General features: G+C 42.2%; 1 protein-coding gene and 2 non-coding genes across 4 annotated transcripts; all 3 read right to left on the minus strand.

The window, feature by feature from the left end:
* Positions 1–430: 430 nt before the first annotated feature.
* On the minus strand, positions 431–15,156 carry LOC115826224 (transportin-2). 2 transcript variants are annotated; one of them, XM_030789960.1, is made up of 26 exons: positions 15,057–15,156; positions 13,313–13,412; positions 12,815–12,890; positions 12,430–12,579; positions 11,851–11,957; positions 10,159–10,292; positions 9,935–10,016; positions 8,642–8,764; positions 8,403–8,521; positions 7,781–7,841; positions 7,231–7,402; positions 6,668–6,820; positions 6,250–6,475; positions 5,790–5,961; positions 5,545–5,631; positions 5,310–5,417; positions 4,796–4,954; positions 4,458–4,545; positions 4,048–4,146; positions 3,652–3,687; positions 3,303–3,398; positions 2,930–3,005; positions 2,542–2,641; positions 2,246–2,320; positions 1,845–1,986; positions 431–1,589 (listed from the first exon to the last, which is right to left on the minus strand). In XM_030789960.1, exons 2-25 carry the CDS (start codon positions 13,409–13,411, stop codon positions 1,879–1,881), a joined length of 2,706 nt encoding a protein of 901 aa, XP_030645820.1. In that variant the 5' UTR covers position 13,412; positions 15,057–15,156; the 3' UTR covers positions 431–1,589; positions 1,845–1,878. The 2 variants fall into 2 exon arrangements, with proteins under 2 accessions (XP_030645820.1, XP_030645819.1); XM_030789959.1 differs by lacking the exon at positions 3,652–3,687.
* On the minus strand, positions 7,658–7,728 carry LOC115827123 (small nucleolar RNA SNORD41). The gene has a single exon (XR_004025866.1). It is a non-coding gene; the product is annotated as a small nucleolar RNA SNORD41 (small nucleolar RNA).
* Positions 12,208–12,276, minus strand: LOC115827124 (small nucleolar RNA SNORD41). The gene has a single exon (XR_004025867.1). It is a non-coding gene; the product is annotated as a small nucleolar RNA SNORD41 (small nucleolar RNA).
* Positions 15,157–16,751: the final 1,595 nt, after the last annotated feature.

Raw genomic sequence — 16,751 nt, forward strand, 5'->3', positions numbered from 1 at the left:
CATCAGAAACTGAGTATCTTGTACAACATACAAAAAAAAGTCAGTTGACTATCTTGTATCTAATTTCACTTAAGTTTTAAAGCTACTCCGAACTAAAGCACTTTTTTTTTTTAAATATTTTTCATATTCCACTGCTTTATAACATCATTGTACTCTATTTTGCCTTTACAAATTAACAACAAGCCATCACAGTCTTAAGGTTAACAAATATGGCCTAAAGCATTTGGTGGATTTCTATCTTAAAAGTAAAATTGCAGTTCCTATTAAGAGAAAGTGCCTTTTTTAAAACCTGTAATTAATTTTCTTACCAAATCACTATCATTCTTAACTCCATGACATACATTTAAAAAGCAGTAGCAGCAAACAGATCCTCTCTGACTACAGTAAAATTCTGATTGCAGTGTGGATTTTTTTTTCCTTCCTTTTTCTTTTTTTTTTTTTTTTTTGCACATTAGAATTTGTATTTAACGTGGAAAATTAAGAATAAACATGAGAAATCTCTCTCATCTAAATGTGAGAAAAGGTAACGATAAGGTGTAATATTACCAAGGACCAAATAAATCCGTCTCCTTAGACCAGTAGCTTCCACAGAAAGTTGAAAAGAAACATGCATAGATGACTTAAACTCTAGGGTGATCACCACCATGCAAACCTCTCTTTCATTTTGTTATCAGAGCTAGCAAAGGAAAATAGAGTATTTAACTCTCTCTTTACCACTTCTTGGGGGAGAACATTTCTGCAAAACTGGAAGGGACTACACAGGAAATGTACTTTTCCTATGGGGGGAAAAAAAAATGCTATAACCTATACTATAACTTCCAGAAACTGAAGGAGGAGAGAGAGTCAAGAGATTAACTGAGAGACAAAATGGTCAACTAAAAAGTATTAGTTGAAAAAGACAGACCCCAGTATGAACAGCACTTAATGTCTATGAATGCTGAGTAATAAAGGTGCAATTACTTAACTCCCTATTGTTACTTTATACACGCCTCTCTGGTCAACCTTCAGGATAGTTCCAACACATTTTTATAGACTATCCATCCAATGGCTCTTAAGATTATCAGTTTATACATGTATGCTTGTGCACGTACAAAGGTGTCGGCCAGGCAGCTCTCTTGCCTGGTACATGCCTGGACGCGTCGCCCTACACAAAGCAAATATGTGCTATTAGCGTGTAATTGAGGCCCCAGAGCTAGACTAGATTGGATTATTGGTTGCTGCGTTCTGACATCTTACCTACCCCATCCCTTTGTCACAGCGCTTCTGTAAGTTTACAGAGAGCTGTGGAATCAAGGCTGGAGAGCCTAACTGTTCCCTCCCTCCCGTTTAGATCCCCGTCGCTCCAATTTTTTTGTCCCGTTCTGAGTGAGTCCGATTGGAATCAGCGGTGTTGATTCAGAGGTTGGTTCCCCTTTTTCCCCACCCCCCCCTCTACCCTCCCACCCTCCCTCACAGAGACACAGGGTGCAGGGGGTCCGCCAAGGGACACAAGGCTGGTCATGCCCATCTACCCCCCCCCCCAAAAAAGACCAGGGCAGAGCAATACACAGACATCGACGAGTTCCCCAGTAACCCTCCCGTAGATATACCTGAGAGGGAAAGAGAGAGAGAGAAAGAGAGTTAATGAAATTATATTAGCTTCAGGAGAAAGAGCGAGTCATTTTTTTCCCTCATTACAAATTGTCAACTCCAATTTAGTCATGGCGCAAAGTCCAGGATATCCTGTCAAAATATCCTCCTTGCTGCTGGAGAACTCTGCAGTTCTTGGTCTAAAACTCTTAAATTCAGAATGCCTCTCTCTCTCCCCAACCTGGGAATCTTTCCTACTGGTCACAAGGCCATACCTAACAGACATCCTGTGCCAGTGGGAGGGGGGGTCTACACGCCGTAGCAGGCCGACAGCCTCTCCTTCAGCAGAGGGGGAAACTGCTCTGAGAACTGCTGCCAGTTGTCCTCCCCGACCTGGTCCTTAAAGCCATGCAGGATCTGCAATGCAGGACAGAGCAAGTCAGACTGCTGTCCCGACATTTGGCCTCCCACATATACAACTGTCCTAACACTAATTATCAGAGTAGCCAAACTATAATGAGATAACATCATCCAATAACATCTAACATCAATGTCTGATTTATTCATCAACCATCAAATGCTTCGCCAACACTTTTACAGAGCGCCATAAAAGACAACTTCTGTTTCGATAAATACGACAGAACTTGTACGGCCGCGCTGTATGCCTGCGTCATACCTTATAGAACATGTCTCTCAGATCGTCCTTGGGGTTGACCCAGGACGCCACAGCATCACAGAAGAAAATGAAATCCTGCAAACACAGATATTCATATCTTTAACAGAATGCATTTTCATACAATTCAAACTAAACACCAATCTTTTCTCAGATGTACAGTTTCAGAGTCCAAAGCATCCACGTGTCCGTTTCAGATTCAAATGTCTGACTGTTTGGAGATCATTGTGAATGCTGGATTCTTGTAAAACCTTTATACACAGAGCTAAAAGAAAGTCTTTCCATTTCCCCCTTCTCACCTGCACCACTCCACCAGGATTCACACCAATCATCACACAGATGCCACGGAAGGCAGAGTCCTTCTCCTCGTTGTCCCGAATGTTTCTCAGTGACGTACACCTACACATTGACAATACTGAGTTTGTTACATCTTTATCATCTGTACAGGGGTGTGAGTGGCAACACGGGGGCAGATAGTAGCGCAGCAGCAAAGAGACATACGTGTAGAATACTGTAGCATTGACAGCAAGACAAAGAGCCAAGTAAAATGTCGAAAATAGCTGAAACAAATACAGACCGACAAATAAACGAGGACTGACTGAAGCGTGTATGCACAGAAAAGGTTTCGTCTCTCTGTGTCAGCATGTGTGTGGAATAAAACATTCAGAGGTTAGGCCAATAACTCACCACGGCCTAATGAACTGCTGTAGCATGGGCGCCACCTCCTGGGGACACACGTACCCGAGCCGGCCAATGGTAATGGCTGCGCCAACAAATAAAAGAAAATGAGTATCCATCAAAAACAAATGCTTTTCAGGAGGACATGCAACAGGTATAAAGCCACACTGTCAGAATTTAGGATTCGACAGAAATTTCAGATTTCGAATGTCCGTTTAGTAGTTCATCGCGGGTGTGGAAAAGAAAAGAAAGAGCAGTTGGCGAGGCGCATGAAATCACTGTTGGTCCAATTCCCTTCATTCACAATGTCAAAAACTAGAGTGAAGAACCTAAGCAATAAATCTTTGTATTTGTACACGAGTGAGTGTTTGACAATGTGTACCTGTGTTCTCCAGCAGAGTTTTGGGGGTATTGGGTCTGTTGATTATCTCCACCAAATGATTAAGGACCAGACCCACATAGGGCTGCATCTCCGCTCCTAAAATTCCCAAGCACAGAAAACAGTCGGTCTCGACATTAAGAAACAAACATAATATGAAAAAAACCAACACATACAAACAAAACCAACAAAAAGGCCTTAGGAAATGTGCCAAAGGTAAGTGTTTAAAGTACATCTGTTCTGAAAGATTGAGAAAAACTTATCCAAGCATATTGAAAATGTCTAAGACATTAGCCAACTGAGGATATACAAAATGGCCACTAAGCCTGCTCAGAGAACCTCCCTAGCTCACCTCTACAATCCACTTCCTGTTTCCTGTCAGCTTTCCCTGCAGAGATATCACACACTGTGACTACTTTGCCTCCAACCTTGCCAAACACACACACACACGACACCCTTGGCCTACCACACAAGTGTCAGAGGTCAAGCCATATCTCTGATAGTCATGCCAAAACACTGTAGACTGACATGTAGAACACACTGCACACTGTTCAAGTCTGTTCACAATGTTCAGTACTTACCAATGGGCAATCCAATTCAGCTCCATCACACACACAAACACACACACACACACTAAATCACTAACAAATCCATCCAAACTCTGTTTCAGTCCTGATTCTGCTGCTAATATAAACGATTTGCATGTGACCACTTCATGTAGGCAGTGTGTGATTCCAGGCAGACTCACCCATTTGCATGGAGATTTCCCCGATGGCCCAGGTGGCGTTATTGCAGACAGAGATGAATTCTGGGTTCAGGTTGATACCCAGTATTGGCATGAACTCCGCTGGAGAGCAGACATACAGACACACAATCACAAAACTGACCAGAACGAAAACAAATTGATCAAGTCAGGTTATGGCCCTCATTTCTCCTTCTCTGGTATTAATGTTTGTTTGGACTTTAGATGCTTCATGGGCTTTTCAAAAGGATGGCAGAAACAAACAGCACTAGTCACAGTTGGCCCACATTTTAAAAAAATGCACTCTATAAGTCAACACATTTGTTCTATATTCAAAGCAAAACAGGGAACTGGCTCCTCAGCAAAGTCGGTTTACTTCTGCTTTCAAAAAGAAGATGGAGGACAGCAGGACTCACCAATGCATGGTTTGACATGGAGGAAGCAGGCTTTGGTAAGGTCTCCCAACAGAGCAAAAGAGCTCTGTCTGACCTCTGGCATAGTATCCTAAAAGAGGAACACTCACCATCACTTTCACACTAAAATAACACATTTAATGGGTACTAAATGGGATTAGACAACTGAAATTATCTGGCTGAGAGAACAAACTAATCAACAACAGAACTGCTCGACAGGAGGGGGAAAAAAAAAAAAACACACACACGCGCAGTTCTTTTATAACAGGATATTGATTGCAATTAAACATTGTGAATAATTTAAGAGCAAAGTCCATTTATGAAAATGTTTGTCCACAGACCTGCATGCACTGGAAGAGCAGGGTCATGATGTTGCTACGGGCAACAAGCTGTTCCACGTGGCCCCCAAGACCTTCAGCCAGTCCACTGAGCAGGTCCAAAGCCACGATCATAAAGTCTTTATCAGGAGCTTCATACTGGTCCGGATGCTGGTTATACATCTGAATAGACAAACAGGGAGGGAAGATTTAATAATCAAGCATAGTCAAGCCGTTCAAATATCCATATAATACTCATCCACCAATACTTTATTGGAATTTTTCTTTAATCTTTTTGTCCAATATGTACACAGTGTTTGCTTCCAGTGTTTATCACCTCCATTCATTACATGAGCACGATGTCTCATTCTTAATCTTCCGTGATGAGGCAAGTTAACATAATGAAGTCTCAAAGAAACTGAATGAAGAGATCACCTTCAACACTGTTCAAGTCAACATTAAACCTGTGGTGCACCTGAAACTGCTTACACTGGCATGTGTTTGCGTGTGTGAGACAGGGAGACGGCAGCAGTCTTACCATAGCCTGAGCAAGCGTTTTCTGCACCAGGGTAACACAGCGCTGGTACACAGGCTCACAGTAGGGCAGGAAACCACTCTGCAACGCTGTGGCAACTGATGACAGACACTGCAACATGACAGAGAGAAGTCTGTGACAACCACATTAAACTACTTTGAAACTGAGGTCATAGATGACAACACCCATCTGAGACGGGCCAGTTCCTCTTATAAAAGAGAGACATTTGTGTCCTCACCTCCAGCAAGGGGAAAAGGTCTTTATCCTCATCCTTCAGCTCATTCCATTTCTGAATGAGAGGGGGCATCAGTTTCTGGATATACTCCTAAATAAAACAGGACACGCGTTAAAAACAAGATGTACAGAAAGACTGGATCTCAAAATGCATCTGCACGGCAGCCGATTATTAACAGGACGGCTCTTTCAAAATCCATTAAAACGAATGCACCTAGTTATGACAGGCAAATGTACAGTGGTACTCACAGGCTGGTTGAGGTGGTGACCCACGGAGTCGGCCAGCGTTCCGATGGCGTCGTACAGGATCAGCAGGTTCTTGTGCTGGTACTTCCCAAATGCAAACACCAGGGTGTCCAGGATAAAGCTCAGATATGGCACCAGCTCTGTGCAAGCCTCTTCCTCCAGAGTGGCAAATGCGCTGTGGGGGGCAGGCAAGTGCAGAACTTAAAAAAAAAAATGAGCAGGCAAATACCTTTCATATACACAACTAAAAAAAAAAAAAACAAACACACAGTAAACAGATTTTACACACATCGACCCATCCATTTCTAAACAAAAAGGACATGGAGGCCCTGTCCAGTTCCAGACTGACAGTATTCTAAAGTAGTCATTCTCACTACCACTGTAAATAACTGAATAACACATACAGACATCATAATTCAGCTGAGCAGTCTAGGAAAAAGCACACGCATATGCACACACACACCTGCAGGCAGCCTCCTGCACCCTCTTGTTTCCATCCAGAATGCGTTTGAGCAGTTCAGTCATGAGGGGTTTGAGGTAGGAGTCAGGCGGCTGACTAACCACCCAGTGAGCATAGCGACTCAGAGTCCAACAGGCGATGGACCGCACCAGAGCCTTCTTATCACACAGACACTGGATCAGATGAGGAATCAACTCTGGAAGGTATGGGACCATACACTGCATACAACCTAGAGCATGAGAAAAAACGGTGAGGGGGTAAGTTGTTTGAGTTTCTTGGCCTTATTTAAAAGCTAAAAACTACAAACTGTTGTTACAGGGCTGTCACCTTAGAAGGGATTTTGATATTTTACTTGTGTGCATGCATATGTATGTATGTATGTATGTATGTATGTGTGTGTGAGACAGAGCCAAACACACACCTTCAGCAATGGCCCCCAGCACAAGAATGCCTGACTCCTTAATGACCCAGTCAGGGTGGAAAAGCAGGCCTTTTAGCAGGGGCAACAGGTGGGGCAGCAGTTCATCCCGAAATACGTTAGCTAACACATCCAGGGCAGCCGCTGAACACTTACCTACAGAGAGAAAGAGACAGAGAGAAAGAGAGAGACAGAGAGAGTGTGTATAAGAACAAAAGCCAAGAAGAAAGAAAATCTGGTACTGATGCTTCCACGCCTGGGTGATTCCACATTGATGCCATAACACTCAGAGCCAATAACTCAACATTGGCTGAAATGGATCAGACAGTATGAATACTTGGAGCATCACTGACACTCAAGACAACGCGATGTCGTCATCTCCAGGGCAACCACCTCGGTCACCGGTCAATAAGGCAGCGGGGTGGTGGCAGCTCAGTCAGGGACAGATGTGACTGATCAGCGCCTTGACTTTCACTGACTCACAGATACCCTCAAACACCCTAATATCCTGTCCCAAAACACCTGTCCTGCACGTAGGACATCAGGACGATGAGCTTCCCACTTACGCAGGTTCCAGTCGGACAGCGTGTCATCGTCGTCGTCATCATCCTCGTCGATGTCCTCGCCCTCTTCTCCCTCTCCGCCCTCGTGCTGCAGCGTGACTGTGCGTGATTTATGAAATCGAGGTTTGATGTCCTGCTCACTGTCTGGCACAGCTTCATCCTCCTCTACATCACCCTGACAACAGAAGAGTTAACGAGACGTTCATTTCCTCACTCTGGAGTCATTCACAATTAAGGAGTTCGTAACTGTGAGAACAGTATCTAAATCACTTTTGAGTTCTGTAAAACAGACCAAAATAACCAGAGATCACAACTTAGGGTTACCTTCATAAACAGAACCACATACGCCTAAGGATTTCACATCATAGAGTTTTTCATAAAATCTCAAAGATTTTAATCCAAAAAAAAAAACCTGGCAGTTCTGAAGGCTTTGGGTCAGACAGTATGAATACTTGAAACATCACAGAGTAGTCTCAAGACTGAAGCTATCATCACACCCAAAACCCAGACCAGAGCAGAAATATTTCTCAGTGTTACTGTTACTGAACCGTACCTTCAGCAGGATGATGTCAATCTCAGAGTACTTCATCCCGTTCACAAGGATTGGAATCAGTCTGTGAGAAAGGCCAGCAGAAAGAGATAGACTGAACATTTCATACTCAAGGGCACAAAAGTACTTCAGGCAACAGTTAAAATGTGTTTGTACGGTGCAACATTCATCGCTCACGTAACTGTGTTCGGTCAGATTCATAAGTCATACAAAAATAAAATAGAAAATCTATTACCCCCACAGTGAAGGCTTAGCATAATCCATCCAGTCATTTGAAACTGTACCCTGTGTTAATCTACATGAACTATGTTATCTGTAATTACAGTGGCTAAAGGTACTTCACCTTCAGGAAAGCTAAAATTAGTTAGAGTAAGACGATATGAAAAACTCCGACGGGGGAGCTCTAGGTAGCTGTTATGGGATCAGACAGTATGAATACTTAGAGCATCACTGACACTCAAGATAACACGTTGTCATCATCTCCATGGCAACAGGCGCAACATTCACATGTAGAATTGCAAATTTTGTCCTATTTCTGCTCTGCCCACTCTAATAACAACAAACCCACCACTGCTGGCTTTACTATCCATAACTGCAAGGGGAAGGAAACGGGCGAGTTACTTACTGGACGAGGTGTCCGGACAGAACCTCCTTACAGATGGGCTGCTCCGCCAAGGTAAGCCAGAACTCACAGGCCTCCAAGGCCACGTTCTCATCCGGGTCCTGCGTACGCTGGAGCATGTACTAAAAGCAAAAGGCGGAGCCGGTCAGAACGTGAGACACCCTAAGGGTTCTGACAGGGGTTTGCCGCTTTGCTGATTGGTCGGTCAGTTGTGTCTTAAGGACGATGCAACAGCGCCTTACCTGTATGATACTGTGCATGTGGGGGATGAGTCTGTCGATCCTAACCTCCAGGAGCATAACCAGAGCTCGACACACGTTCTTCCTCACCTCAGAGTCTTCATCCCCAGCCAGAGCAAACAGACTCTGTGGAGTGAGTAGAGAGGTTGAGAAGTCAGAGAGTTTTCTAGAAGCAGGACTTGTCTTCTCAGGGCTAAAGTATAAGGTCTGTTTCACAATGACCTCTTTCAGCACTTGGCTGAAAACAAATGTTGACATTAGAGATGTGCATGTGCAGAGAGCCCAGTATTTCTATCTGTATTTGTTAGGGCAGCAAAATTATTTGTATTTGTATTCAAATAAAAGTGGAAACAAGCGTAACAATCCTATTTTAGTTTTTTTTTTTATTGCATTTCTAATTTTAGGATATTAAAGTGTTAATATAAGCGTTCTTCAATAAACTATCAGCCTATAATAATAACGAACGCTTAAATGTAATATTGGTTTATGGTTTTCATAAATCAAGCAATAAACATATATAACCATAAACATCATTGAAAAGACAATCATTTTAAAACTAACATTCAGTTCCTAATCCACACTCAAACCAATAAACTAAACTCTAAACTAATAAATGCTACGTTAACATTGCAAACCCCGCCACCACCCGCCCTAATTGGAGGACGTGGAACAGACAGAATATAAACAAAAAAAATCATTACAAATAAACAGTTCTCTCTGAAGTACAGTATGCCAAGAGCTAAACCTTAATTAACCCCTGACTAAGAGATCTGGCGGAACACAAGTTTAACTACATTGCCAGAGCTAATGTAGGTTAATCTCCTCCTCCGAGTCAAACAAACTCTGCTTCACCTCACATACTGCAGGTCCAACAGGAAAACAGAAGACAGGTAACGTTATAATAAACTACCTCAGCAAACAAGTTAAGGTTAAAAAAAGAAAGAAACCTAAACAAAACAAAAGTGGCGTAGCAATCTACTACATTTTGCCTGTCATGTTTTTTTCAGGTCCCCAAAAGAAATCATTTTTAAAATATTTGTATGAAATAGATGCTTATAAAAACCCACTATTTGTGCTTTGCGAAATAACGTATTCTGATTTGTCTCCTCCTCCAGTGGATACTTTTGAATGGAGGGCAAAGGTTTGCGAGGAAATTTAGTTGTTTAGTTACTGCTGTATTAAACCCTATTTAGGTAAAGAACAGGACCCGCTGGGCCAAAATGCGATTAGTTCTGTAAGTTCAAGATAAGTACAATTACAGCATTACAATTCACAGCAAAGTAAAGCAAAACTCACCTCAATGAAGGTGTCAATGTTGTCCATCAGGGCTTGTGCTCTGCTGATGATAAACTGGTTCACACAAGCAATGGCATGAGACCTGTCAAAAGAAAACAAAACGAATTATCGTTTGAATTTTTATTAGGTTTTGTTTAAAGTGCAAAAGCTGTGGTTTAGCGCGTCACGGTTACGGGCGCGTGATATGTAAAAGACGGGGAGAAGAGGGCCGTCACCATCCTGACCTGATCTTGGGACTGCAGTGCTTGAAGAACTGGAGGAATTTGGGGATCATGATGTTGAGGGGCCTGTTGAGAGCATCGCTGTCCAGGAGCTCAGAGGAATCTTCACAGATCTTCTGAAGTGCTCCAAATGAGCCCTGAGGAAAACGCGCGACAAACGCGGTCAAACACAGAACAACTCGACAAACCGCAGAAGCACGGCTCGGTGGCCCCTGTATCTGGAGCACATGAATACAAAAAGAATCCCGCAAAATCACTCCCGAGACATCTGGACACAAGGACACATGCGGAAGACATTACAAGCTGGAGCATCAAAAGGGGGGTGAGAATAGAAAGGAGTGGGGGGGGGGGGGGGTTTTCATGGATTTTTTTTGTCATTATTGTTGTTTACTATGCAATGGCCAAACTGCAAACACTTAGAGGATCTTATGCCTGTGACTTAGCATCCCGTGCAAATGCCTCATTCAGATGTAGCCACTACCAAACAGATACATAAACTCACCATGTTTATTTGTTAATAAGAGAAGCGTGGGGCCATGACACCCTCCTTCAAGACATGGCTTAACAAAAAAGGAATGACTCGTACCTACAGTACCAGTCAAAAGTTTGGACACACCTAATTCAACGCTTTTTCTTTATTTTTATTTTTTTTTATTTTCTACATTGTAGAACAATGCTGAAGGCATCAAACTATGAAATAACACACATAGAATTATTCACTCGTTTTCTAAGCCACTCATCCTAATTAGGTTCCAGCACCCCCCCGCAACCCTATCCCAGTGCTCACTGAGCGAAAGGTGGGGAAACACCCCAGACAGGTCACCAGTCCATCGCAGGGCAGACACACAGACAAACACAATTCAGTGTCTCCAGTTTGCCTGATCTGCATGTGTTTGAGAGGAAACCAGAGCTCCAGGAGGAAACCCACGCAGACACAAGGAGAACATGTAAACTCCACACAGAAAGGACCCTGGCCACACGGCCAGGAATTGAACTCAGGACCGTCTTGCTGTGAGGCAACAGTACTACCCACTGTGCATCCATACCGCCTATAAGGAATTATGTAATAAGCAAAAAAAGTGTAAACAAAGCACAATGTAGAATACAGTAAAAATAAAGAAAACCCCTTGAATGAACATGTGTCTAAAATGTTGACTTGTACTGTATTTATTTGACTATGAAGACACACTCATCTGCCACACCCAGCATTGACCCATGGCTAGATGATTAGCCTGGGTGACTTAAAGGCATTTAAAGGTGCGTGCGCTTTGCTGTCACAATCTATGAGCTGAGAGAATTTCATATAACTAAGCCTAAGGTCACTGTAAGTAGAGATTAATATCTTTTCTGTAAAACAAATGACTCTGCCCTGCAATAGCATGTCCATATCAAAAAACTTTGGTCATCGGTTTTACACCGCATGGTTTACATTCCCAGCACATACAAAACCATGGCCGTGTCTATGAGATGGTTCCCCCCCCACTTAATGATGAAACTGTGGCTGACGAAACAGAGCACATCTGCATCGTGCGCGATGCCTGTTCCTACGAGATCTACAAGTCATGATCCTGAGCAGAACGGTTGCAGATTCTGCGGTCGCGTATCTTACAGCGTCTGCCGTGACCACAAGACACGCTCTCTGCACGAGAGGCAAATGAGGGTCAAAAGGTGAGAGAGGGACAGAGAGATGCTGACCTCACAGGTATTGTAATCCTCTGAGTTGAGCAGGTTGCAGAGCTGAGGGAGCAGCTCCGGCCACGTCTGCAGCTCTCCTTTTGACGCGATTGTCGTTATGAGGATCCCTAACACAGAGAGAAGACAGAAAGAAAAAAATAAACACATGAGCATTGTAGCATAACACATATCTATCACCTAAAGGTAGACTAGTTAAATTAAGCCAGGGGAAATCCCCAGATGGGGTGTGCTCTTTGTCACCAGCTTTGCAAAAGAGATGAGCTGCTATAAAATTCGCAAAGTATGAAGACAGAGGACGAATAATTATTCTGTGAAGTTCCGAGAAAAAGCACACGAACGGGATATTCACGCAACCCTCTGAATCAGACAGTATGAATACATACACCATCACTAACCATCAGCCGACATGTTATGCATCATTTTCAGAGGGACGCATCTTATGACATTATAGACAATGACCTTGTTTGAAGGGAACCTAAAGACTGGTAACCGAAGGGGAGAGGGATGGGAGGACCAAGGTAGACCATACGAAGGCCATGCAAGGACAGCCATTTCCTGACACAAAGACCGCAGACTCACCGATAGTGGCGCGGATGAGGGGGGATGGGTCCCCAATGTTGTTCAGGCATTCCTGCTTGATGAAGTCAGCCACTGCCTGGGGGAAGTTCTGGTAGTGAGCTTTCACATTGTTCTTCAGAATCAACCCGCTAAGAGAGCGTGTGGGTTCATCTAAAAAGGGAGGAGAGGGAAAGAAATATTTAAAGGGAAAAAAAAGACCAAAAAGGAGGAAGAAAGCAGAAGGAAATGATATCAGCAAAGAGGAAGGGTAAACAAAGGAAAGTGCCGCAAAAGGAGGTTGAAAAAGAGGAAGATATTACCCAAATATTACTTTTCTAATATTATTATTTTTACAGTATAAATATTATTATGCACATAATATCACTTATTTAAGGAAACATCTTACCTTCAGTTTTCAGTCTTGTGAGGACAAAGATGAGATAATTGTTGAAGTCAGGAAACTGATTTAGCTGTTCCAATTTCTGAACACAAGGTGAAAGAGAAACATTCAGTGGGCAAAGATAAAGCAAAGTTACAGCAACCAGGATAATGATAGTAATTGATTCTTCACAAGAACATGCAATTCAGCAAGGCAACATTCCCAGTTATCTGCCAATGGAATGTTATTACAACAAGTACTGCTATCATTGTGTCTGCAGACTCCCTCCCATATGACTAATTTCTCACAGATGCTAGCAAAAAAGCAGTAATTAAATCAATTAAAAGAAAAAAAAGATCAGACTGTGACGCAGCCTAAATTTTGAATAAGCTGTGCCTTGATGTCAATTAAGGTCATGAAATATCTTCAACAGTTGCCGAGGTTACATAATGCATTGTGAGAGCCAGTAATGTCTTTTGACTTGTCTCTCGCCTGGTTGTCCAGGGCTTCTGAGTATCAGGATACCTGCTGCACAGCTCTCTGTGTGGCAGTGTTTGGAGACTGGGAGTCCTTCAGGAGCTGAAGGACCTGCTGGAGACCGTGTTCATCTGGCTGCCACTCCATCCTGTAGAAAACAAAATTAAATATACTAAAACGATTTACAAGTGGAGGATATGTTTGAAAGTTGCTAGACAGAATTTCGTTGCCATTCGAACGATGAATTACTACTAAAAATACATTCATTTGAACCATACGTGTAAGGCTATACTAATAAACCGATTTATGGGCAATATTGTAAACTCAGTTGCCACTACTTGGAAACGGTTGAGCAATTGGCGCGTACAGTTAGCATCACAATACAGCTGCGATTAGCCATTTTAACGGAGTATTAACTCTAACTCATAAATGAATTTAACTGACTGAGACTTCACGGACAGTCTATGATTCTGATTCAATTTTACTGAATTGAAGTGCGCTACATAGCTAACTAACTGCCAGTGCTACTAAATGACAGTGTTGCACATGGCCGAGAACATGGTCCGACTGGGGCCTTCGCTCTCAAAGTGAAAGAGGCGAGGTTTGCTATCATACTGCAGAATTTAGACGAGATCATCGGCATATTGCCTTCATCTTACTGTCCACGCAGCACAGATGAATGAGATAAACGAGGCCATGTCAGAAAAACACAACGAAACAAAATCTCTCAGTGACCCGGCTTAACCAGCCCCAGCTAATCCGCCCCACCCCCACTTTACCACCCGGTCTGCTATTCGGGTCTCGCTACATCAAAGATACTAACAAAAGAATTTCAGAAATACCACAAATTAACCTTAAGAAAGCAAAACAGATCTATCCCAGTATCCAGTAACACAGACTTCGCAGCAGACATGTAAATTAAACAATATTGACAAAAGAAGTCACACTGACCAACTTTATACAGCCCTCTGAGGTACTTTAGCTAATGCTCTGCTGAGGTTCACAAGCTAACAGTAGCTAACTTAGTTAACCAGCTATCGCACATATGGGCAGGGACTGGAGCCAAACTCGTGATCATAATTTAAATATAATTCCGCAACAGTGGGAACGCCTAAGAAGAACCGATAAAATCATTAACTTTGTTTCGCAGGTCAACGAGCAAGACAAGGAAGTGCTTTCGCAAAACTAGATGGGCTACAGATCTATCTAGGTTAGGTTGCACCCACGCTGTTGGCCCATTTGCAGGACTTCATCGTCTCAAAAGTGACACAATAACTAAGGATCGAGTTAACGGTGGCATAAAACAAAGCAATGTGTCCGAGATATTGTACTAACGATAACATGTCATATAATGTAGCTAAGTGGGGGGAGATTCGCAATTCTAGAGGAATTAGTTAACATGAAATCATGCATCATGTCTCCCGGTATAGCTAGCGATTTAGCTAACTAACATTAGCTGTCTGGTTCGGACGCTCGCTCACCCATCTGTTGTCTCTTACACTTTGCGACAAAGTACCGCACCTCCAACTCGCAAAATAAAACTCAACAACCTACCTGCAAAGTATTACCAATCAGTCAGATGTCGGTTCTTGTTCGGTGCGGTTTAACGATTTCAAACATATGCAAACCTAATCCGTTTGACAATCAGGGCTTTGTGATTGCGGACTTGAACGACAGGCCGTTCTTGTCCTCGCTCAAGTTCGCTAAGGGGACCTTGTCTATTGAGAAGTCACCGCGACAAGCACACATTAGCTACAGTCAGTCTCTACTGCCCCATTTCGCCATTACTTACTAAACCTGTGTGAAGAAGGCATCGAAGTCCAACGCGAAGACATGCAACAGGGTGGACTCCCTGAACTCTCAATATCAGACACGACACGCTTTGAGTTCGAGAGAATCGGCAGCATATGGGCAAAGAATCGACTTCTTCTACATAACAATATTAAGCGGCTTTAAATTATTGCTGCATCTCGCCACCAAGTGGACAGGAGTGTAGTTATATGCAGGTATTCAAGCATCCACTCGAACCACGCAACCTAACGTTGAGGAGCAAAGTACTAATACTTTTTACTCCGGTGAAGTTGAAATTAGGAGGCAATTCAAGGTAACCTTAGTTATTACGAATATTCAGGTTAACATTAAGTCACATTACTATTAATATTATGGTCATAACTATTAATATTATTGTACCATGCTTTACTTGAATAGCAGTGCACAAGGAACCACTTAAAACAGCTTAGGTAAACCTCGGAGGGTATATCGTAATATTTTTGAACCAGGTAGAACAGTAATGTCTTTGTGGGACATCTCACAATGCCCTTTTACCTCTTTTCCCTGTAATTTGCACCTCCCCCTAAAGTAAAAAGTTAAAACTGGTGAAACGAATCATGATATCGCTTATATTAGTGTGATCAGAAGTGGGAGCACCAAAGGAGAAACTAAAACAGTGAACTATGACAATTAATTATGCTTAATTATAAATTATGTGAATTCATTTCAATAGTTCTCTTTTTTTAAATATTAAGCAACTTTCAAAGTCATATATCCAGGCTGTCTTACAGAGTCTAGATTTCCAGGAATGTTTAAATATTTTGCCGAAGTACTCTCTAAAAAGAGATAATACCGAAGCCAAATTACGAGTCCAAAAGTTGGTGAAATCTTTTAATTTCACAGTGCATGTTTACAACAAGAATTGTGATTTGAATGTTGAAATATTCATTTATATTGTACAATAGCAGATGTCTGGGAAAAATGGAACATTTGTGCATCTTCCCACCCCCATAGGCCACAAATTGATGTAATTATAAGTCACTCAGAGAAAATAAAAATCCAGCTTTTTCTCAGCAGAAAGACAGTGTGTGTGTGTGTGTTATTATTTGTTAGGTAGGAGCACTGCATTTTTACATTAACAAAGCATCTGCAACACCAGAGCTGCACCAGAGACCATATCTGCAAGAGATTTATTCCCTTGGTTGTGTAAGTCTGTTCAGGGTACTTCACAAAAGTACACTTCTCAAAGCATTCATCACCCAGCAACTTTGCCTTACTACAGACAGCAAAATGAATTCGATATCACAAAAAAACAAAGACATGAATACAGGTTATCTAATTACTTCCTTATCTGATACTGTTCTTTATGCTGGAAAAGCATTTATATTACACATTGCTAAGCTATATATAGTACTGTAGCATTCAAAACATTCCATACATCCAAGTGACAGTTAACAGGCAAGAATACATAGAGATTGTAAAACAGTTTATGCCCTGCTATGTTAGTAGGAATCATGGTGATAAGACATGTTTTATTCACATTTTGAATAAAAACAGGTCAGAGAGGAAAATGCAAATACAGCAATCAGCCACAAGTCATATCAAATCGTAATTTACATTCCTGTTAATTACATGACAATTGTAGCAAAAAGAGCAAGTTAGCACAAGTATTTAAAAAAAAACCTCACTCAGTATATTGACAAACATGTTGGCTCAC

The sequence above is a fragment of the Chanos chanos genome, chromosome 13, assembly GCF_902362185.1.
Source record: "Chanos chanos chromosome 13, fChaCha1.1, whole genome shotgun sequence".
Lineage (NCBI taxonomy): Eukaryota > Metazoa > Chordata > Actinopteri > Gonorynchiformes > Chanidae > Chanos > Chanos chanos.

Coding starts and splice junctions, on each gene's coding strand:
- LOC115826224 (XM_030789960.1), bottom strand. CDS start 13,411: ATGGAGTGGCAGCCAGATGAACACGGTCTCCAGCAGGTCCTTCAGCTC. Junction 11,958..12,429: donor CCTCATCCGCGCCACTATCG/GTGAGTCTGCGG, acceptor TCTCTGTGTTAG/GGATCCTCATAACGACAATC. Junction 7,842..8,402: donor CTGTCCGGACACCTCGTCCA/GTAAGTAACTCG, acceptor CCTTTCTCACAG/ACTGATTCCAATCCTTGTGA.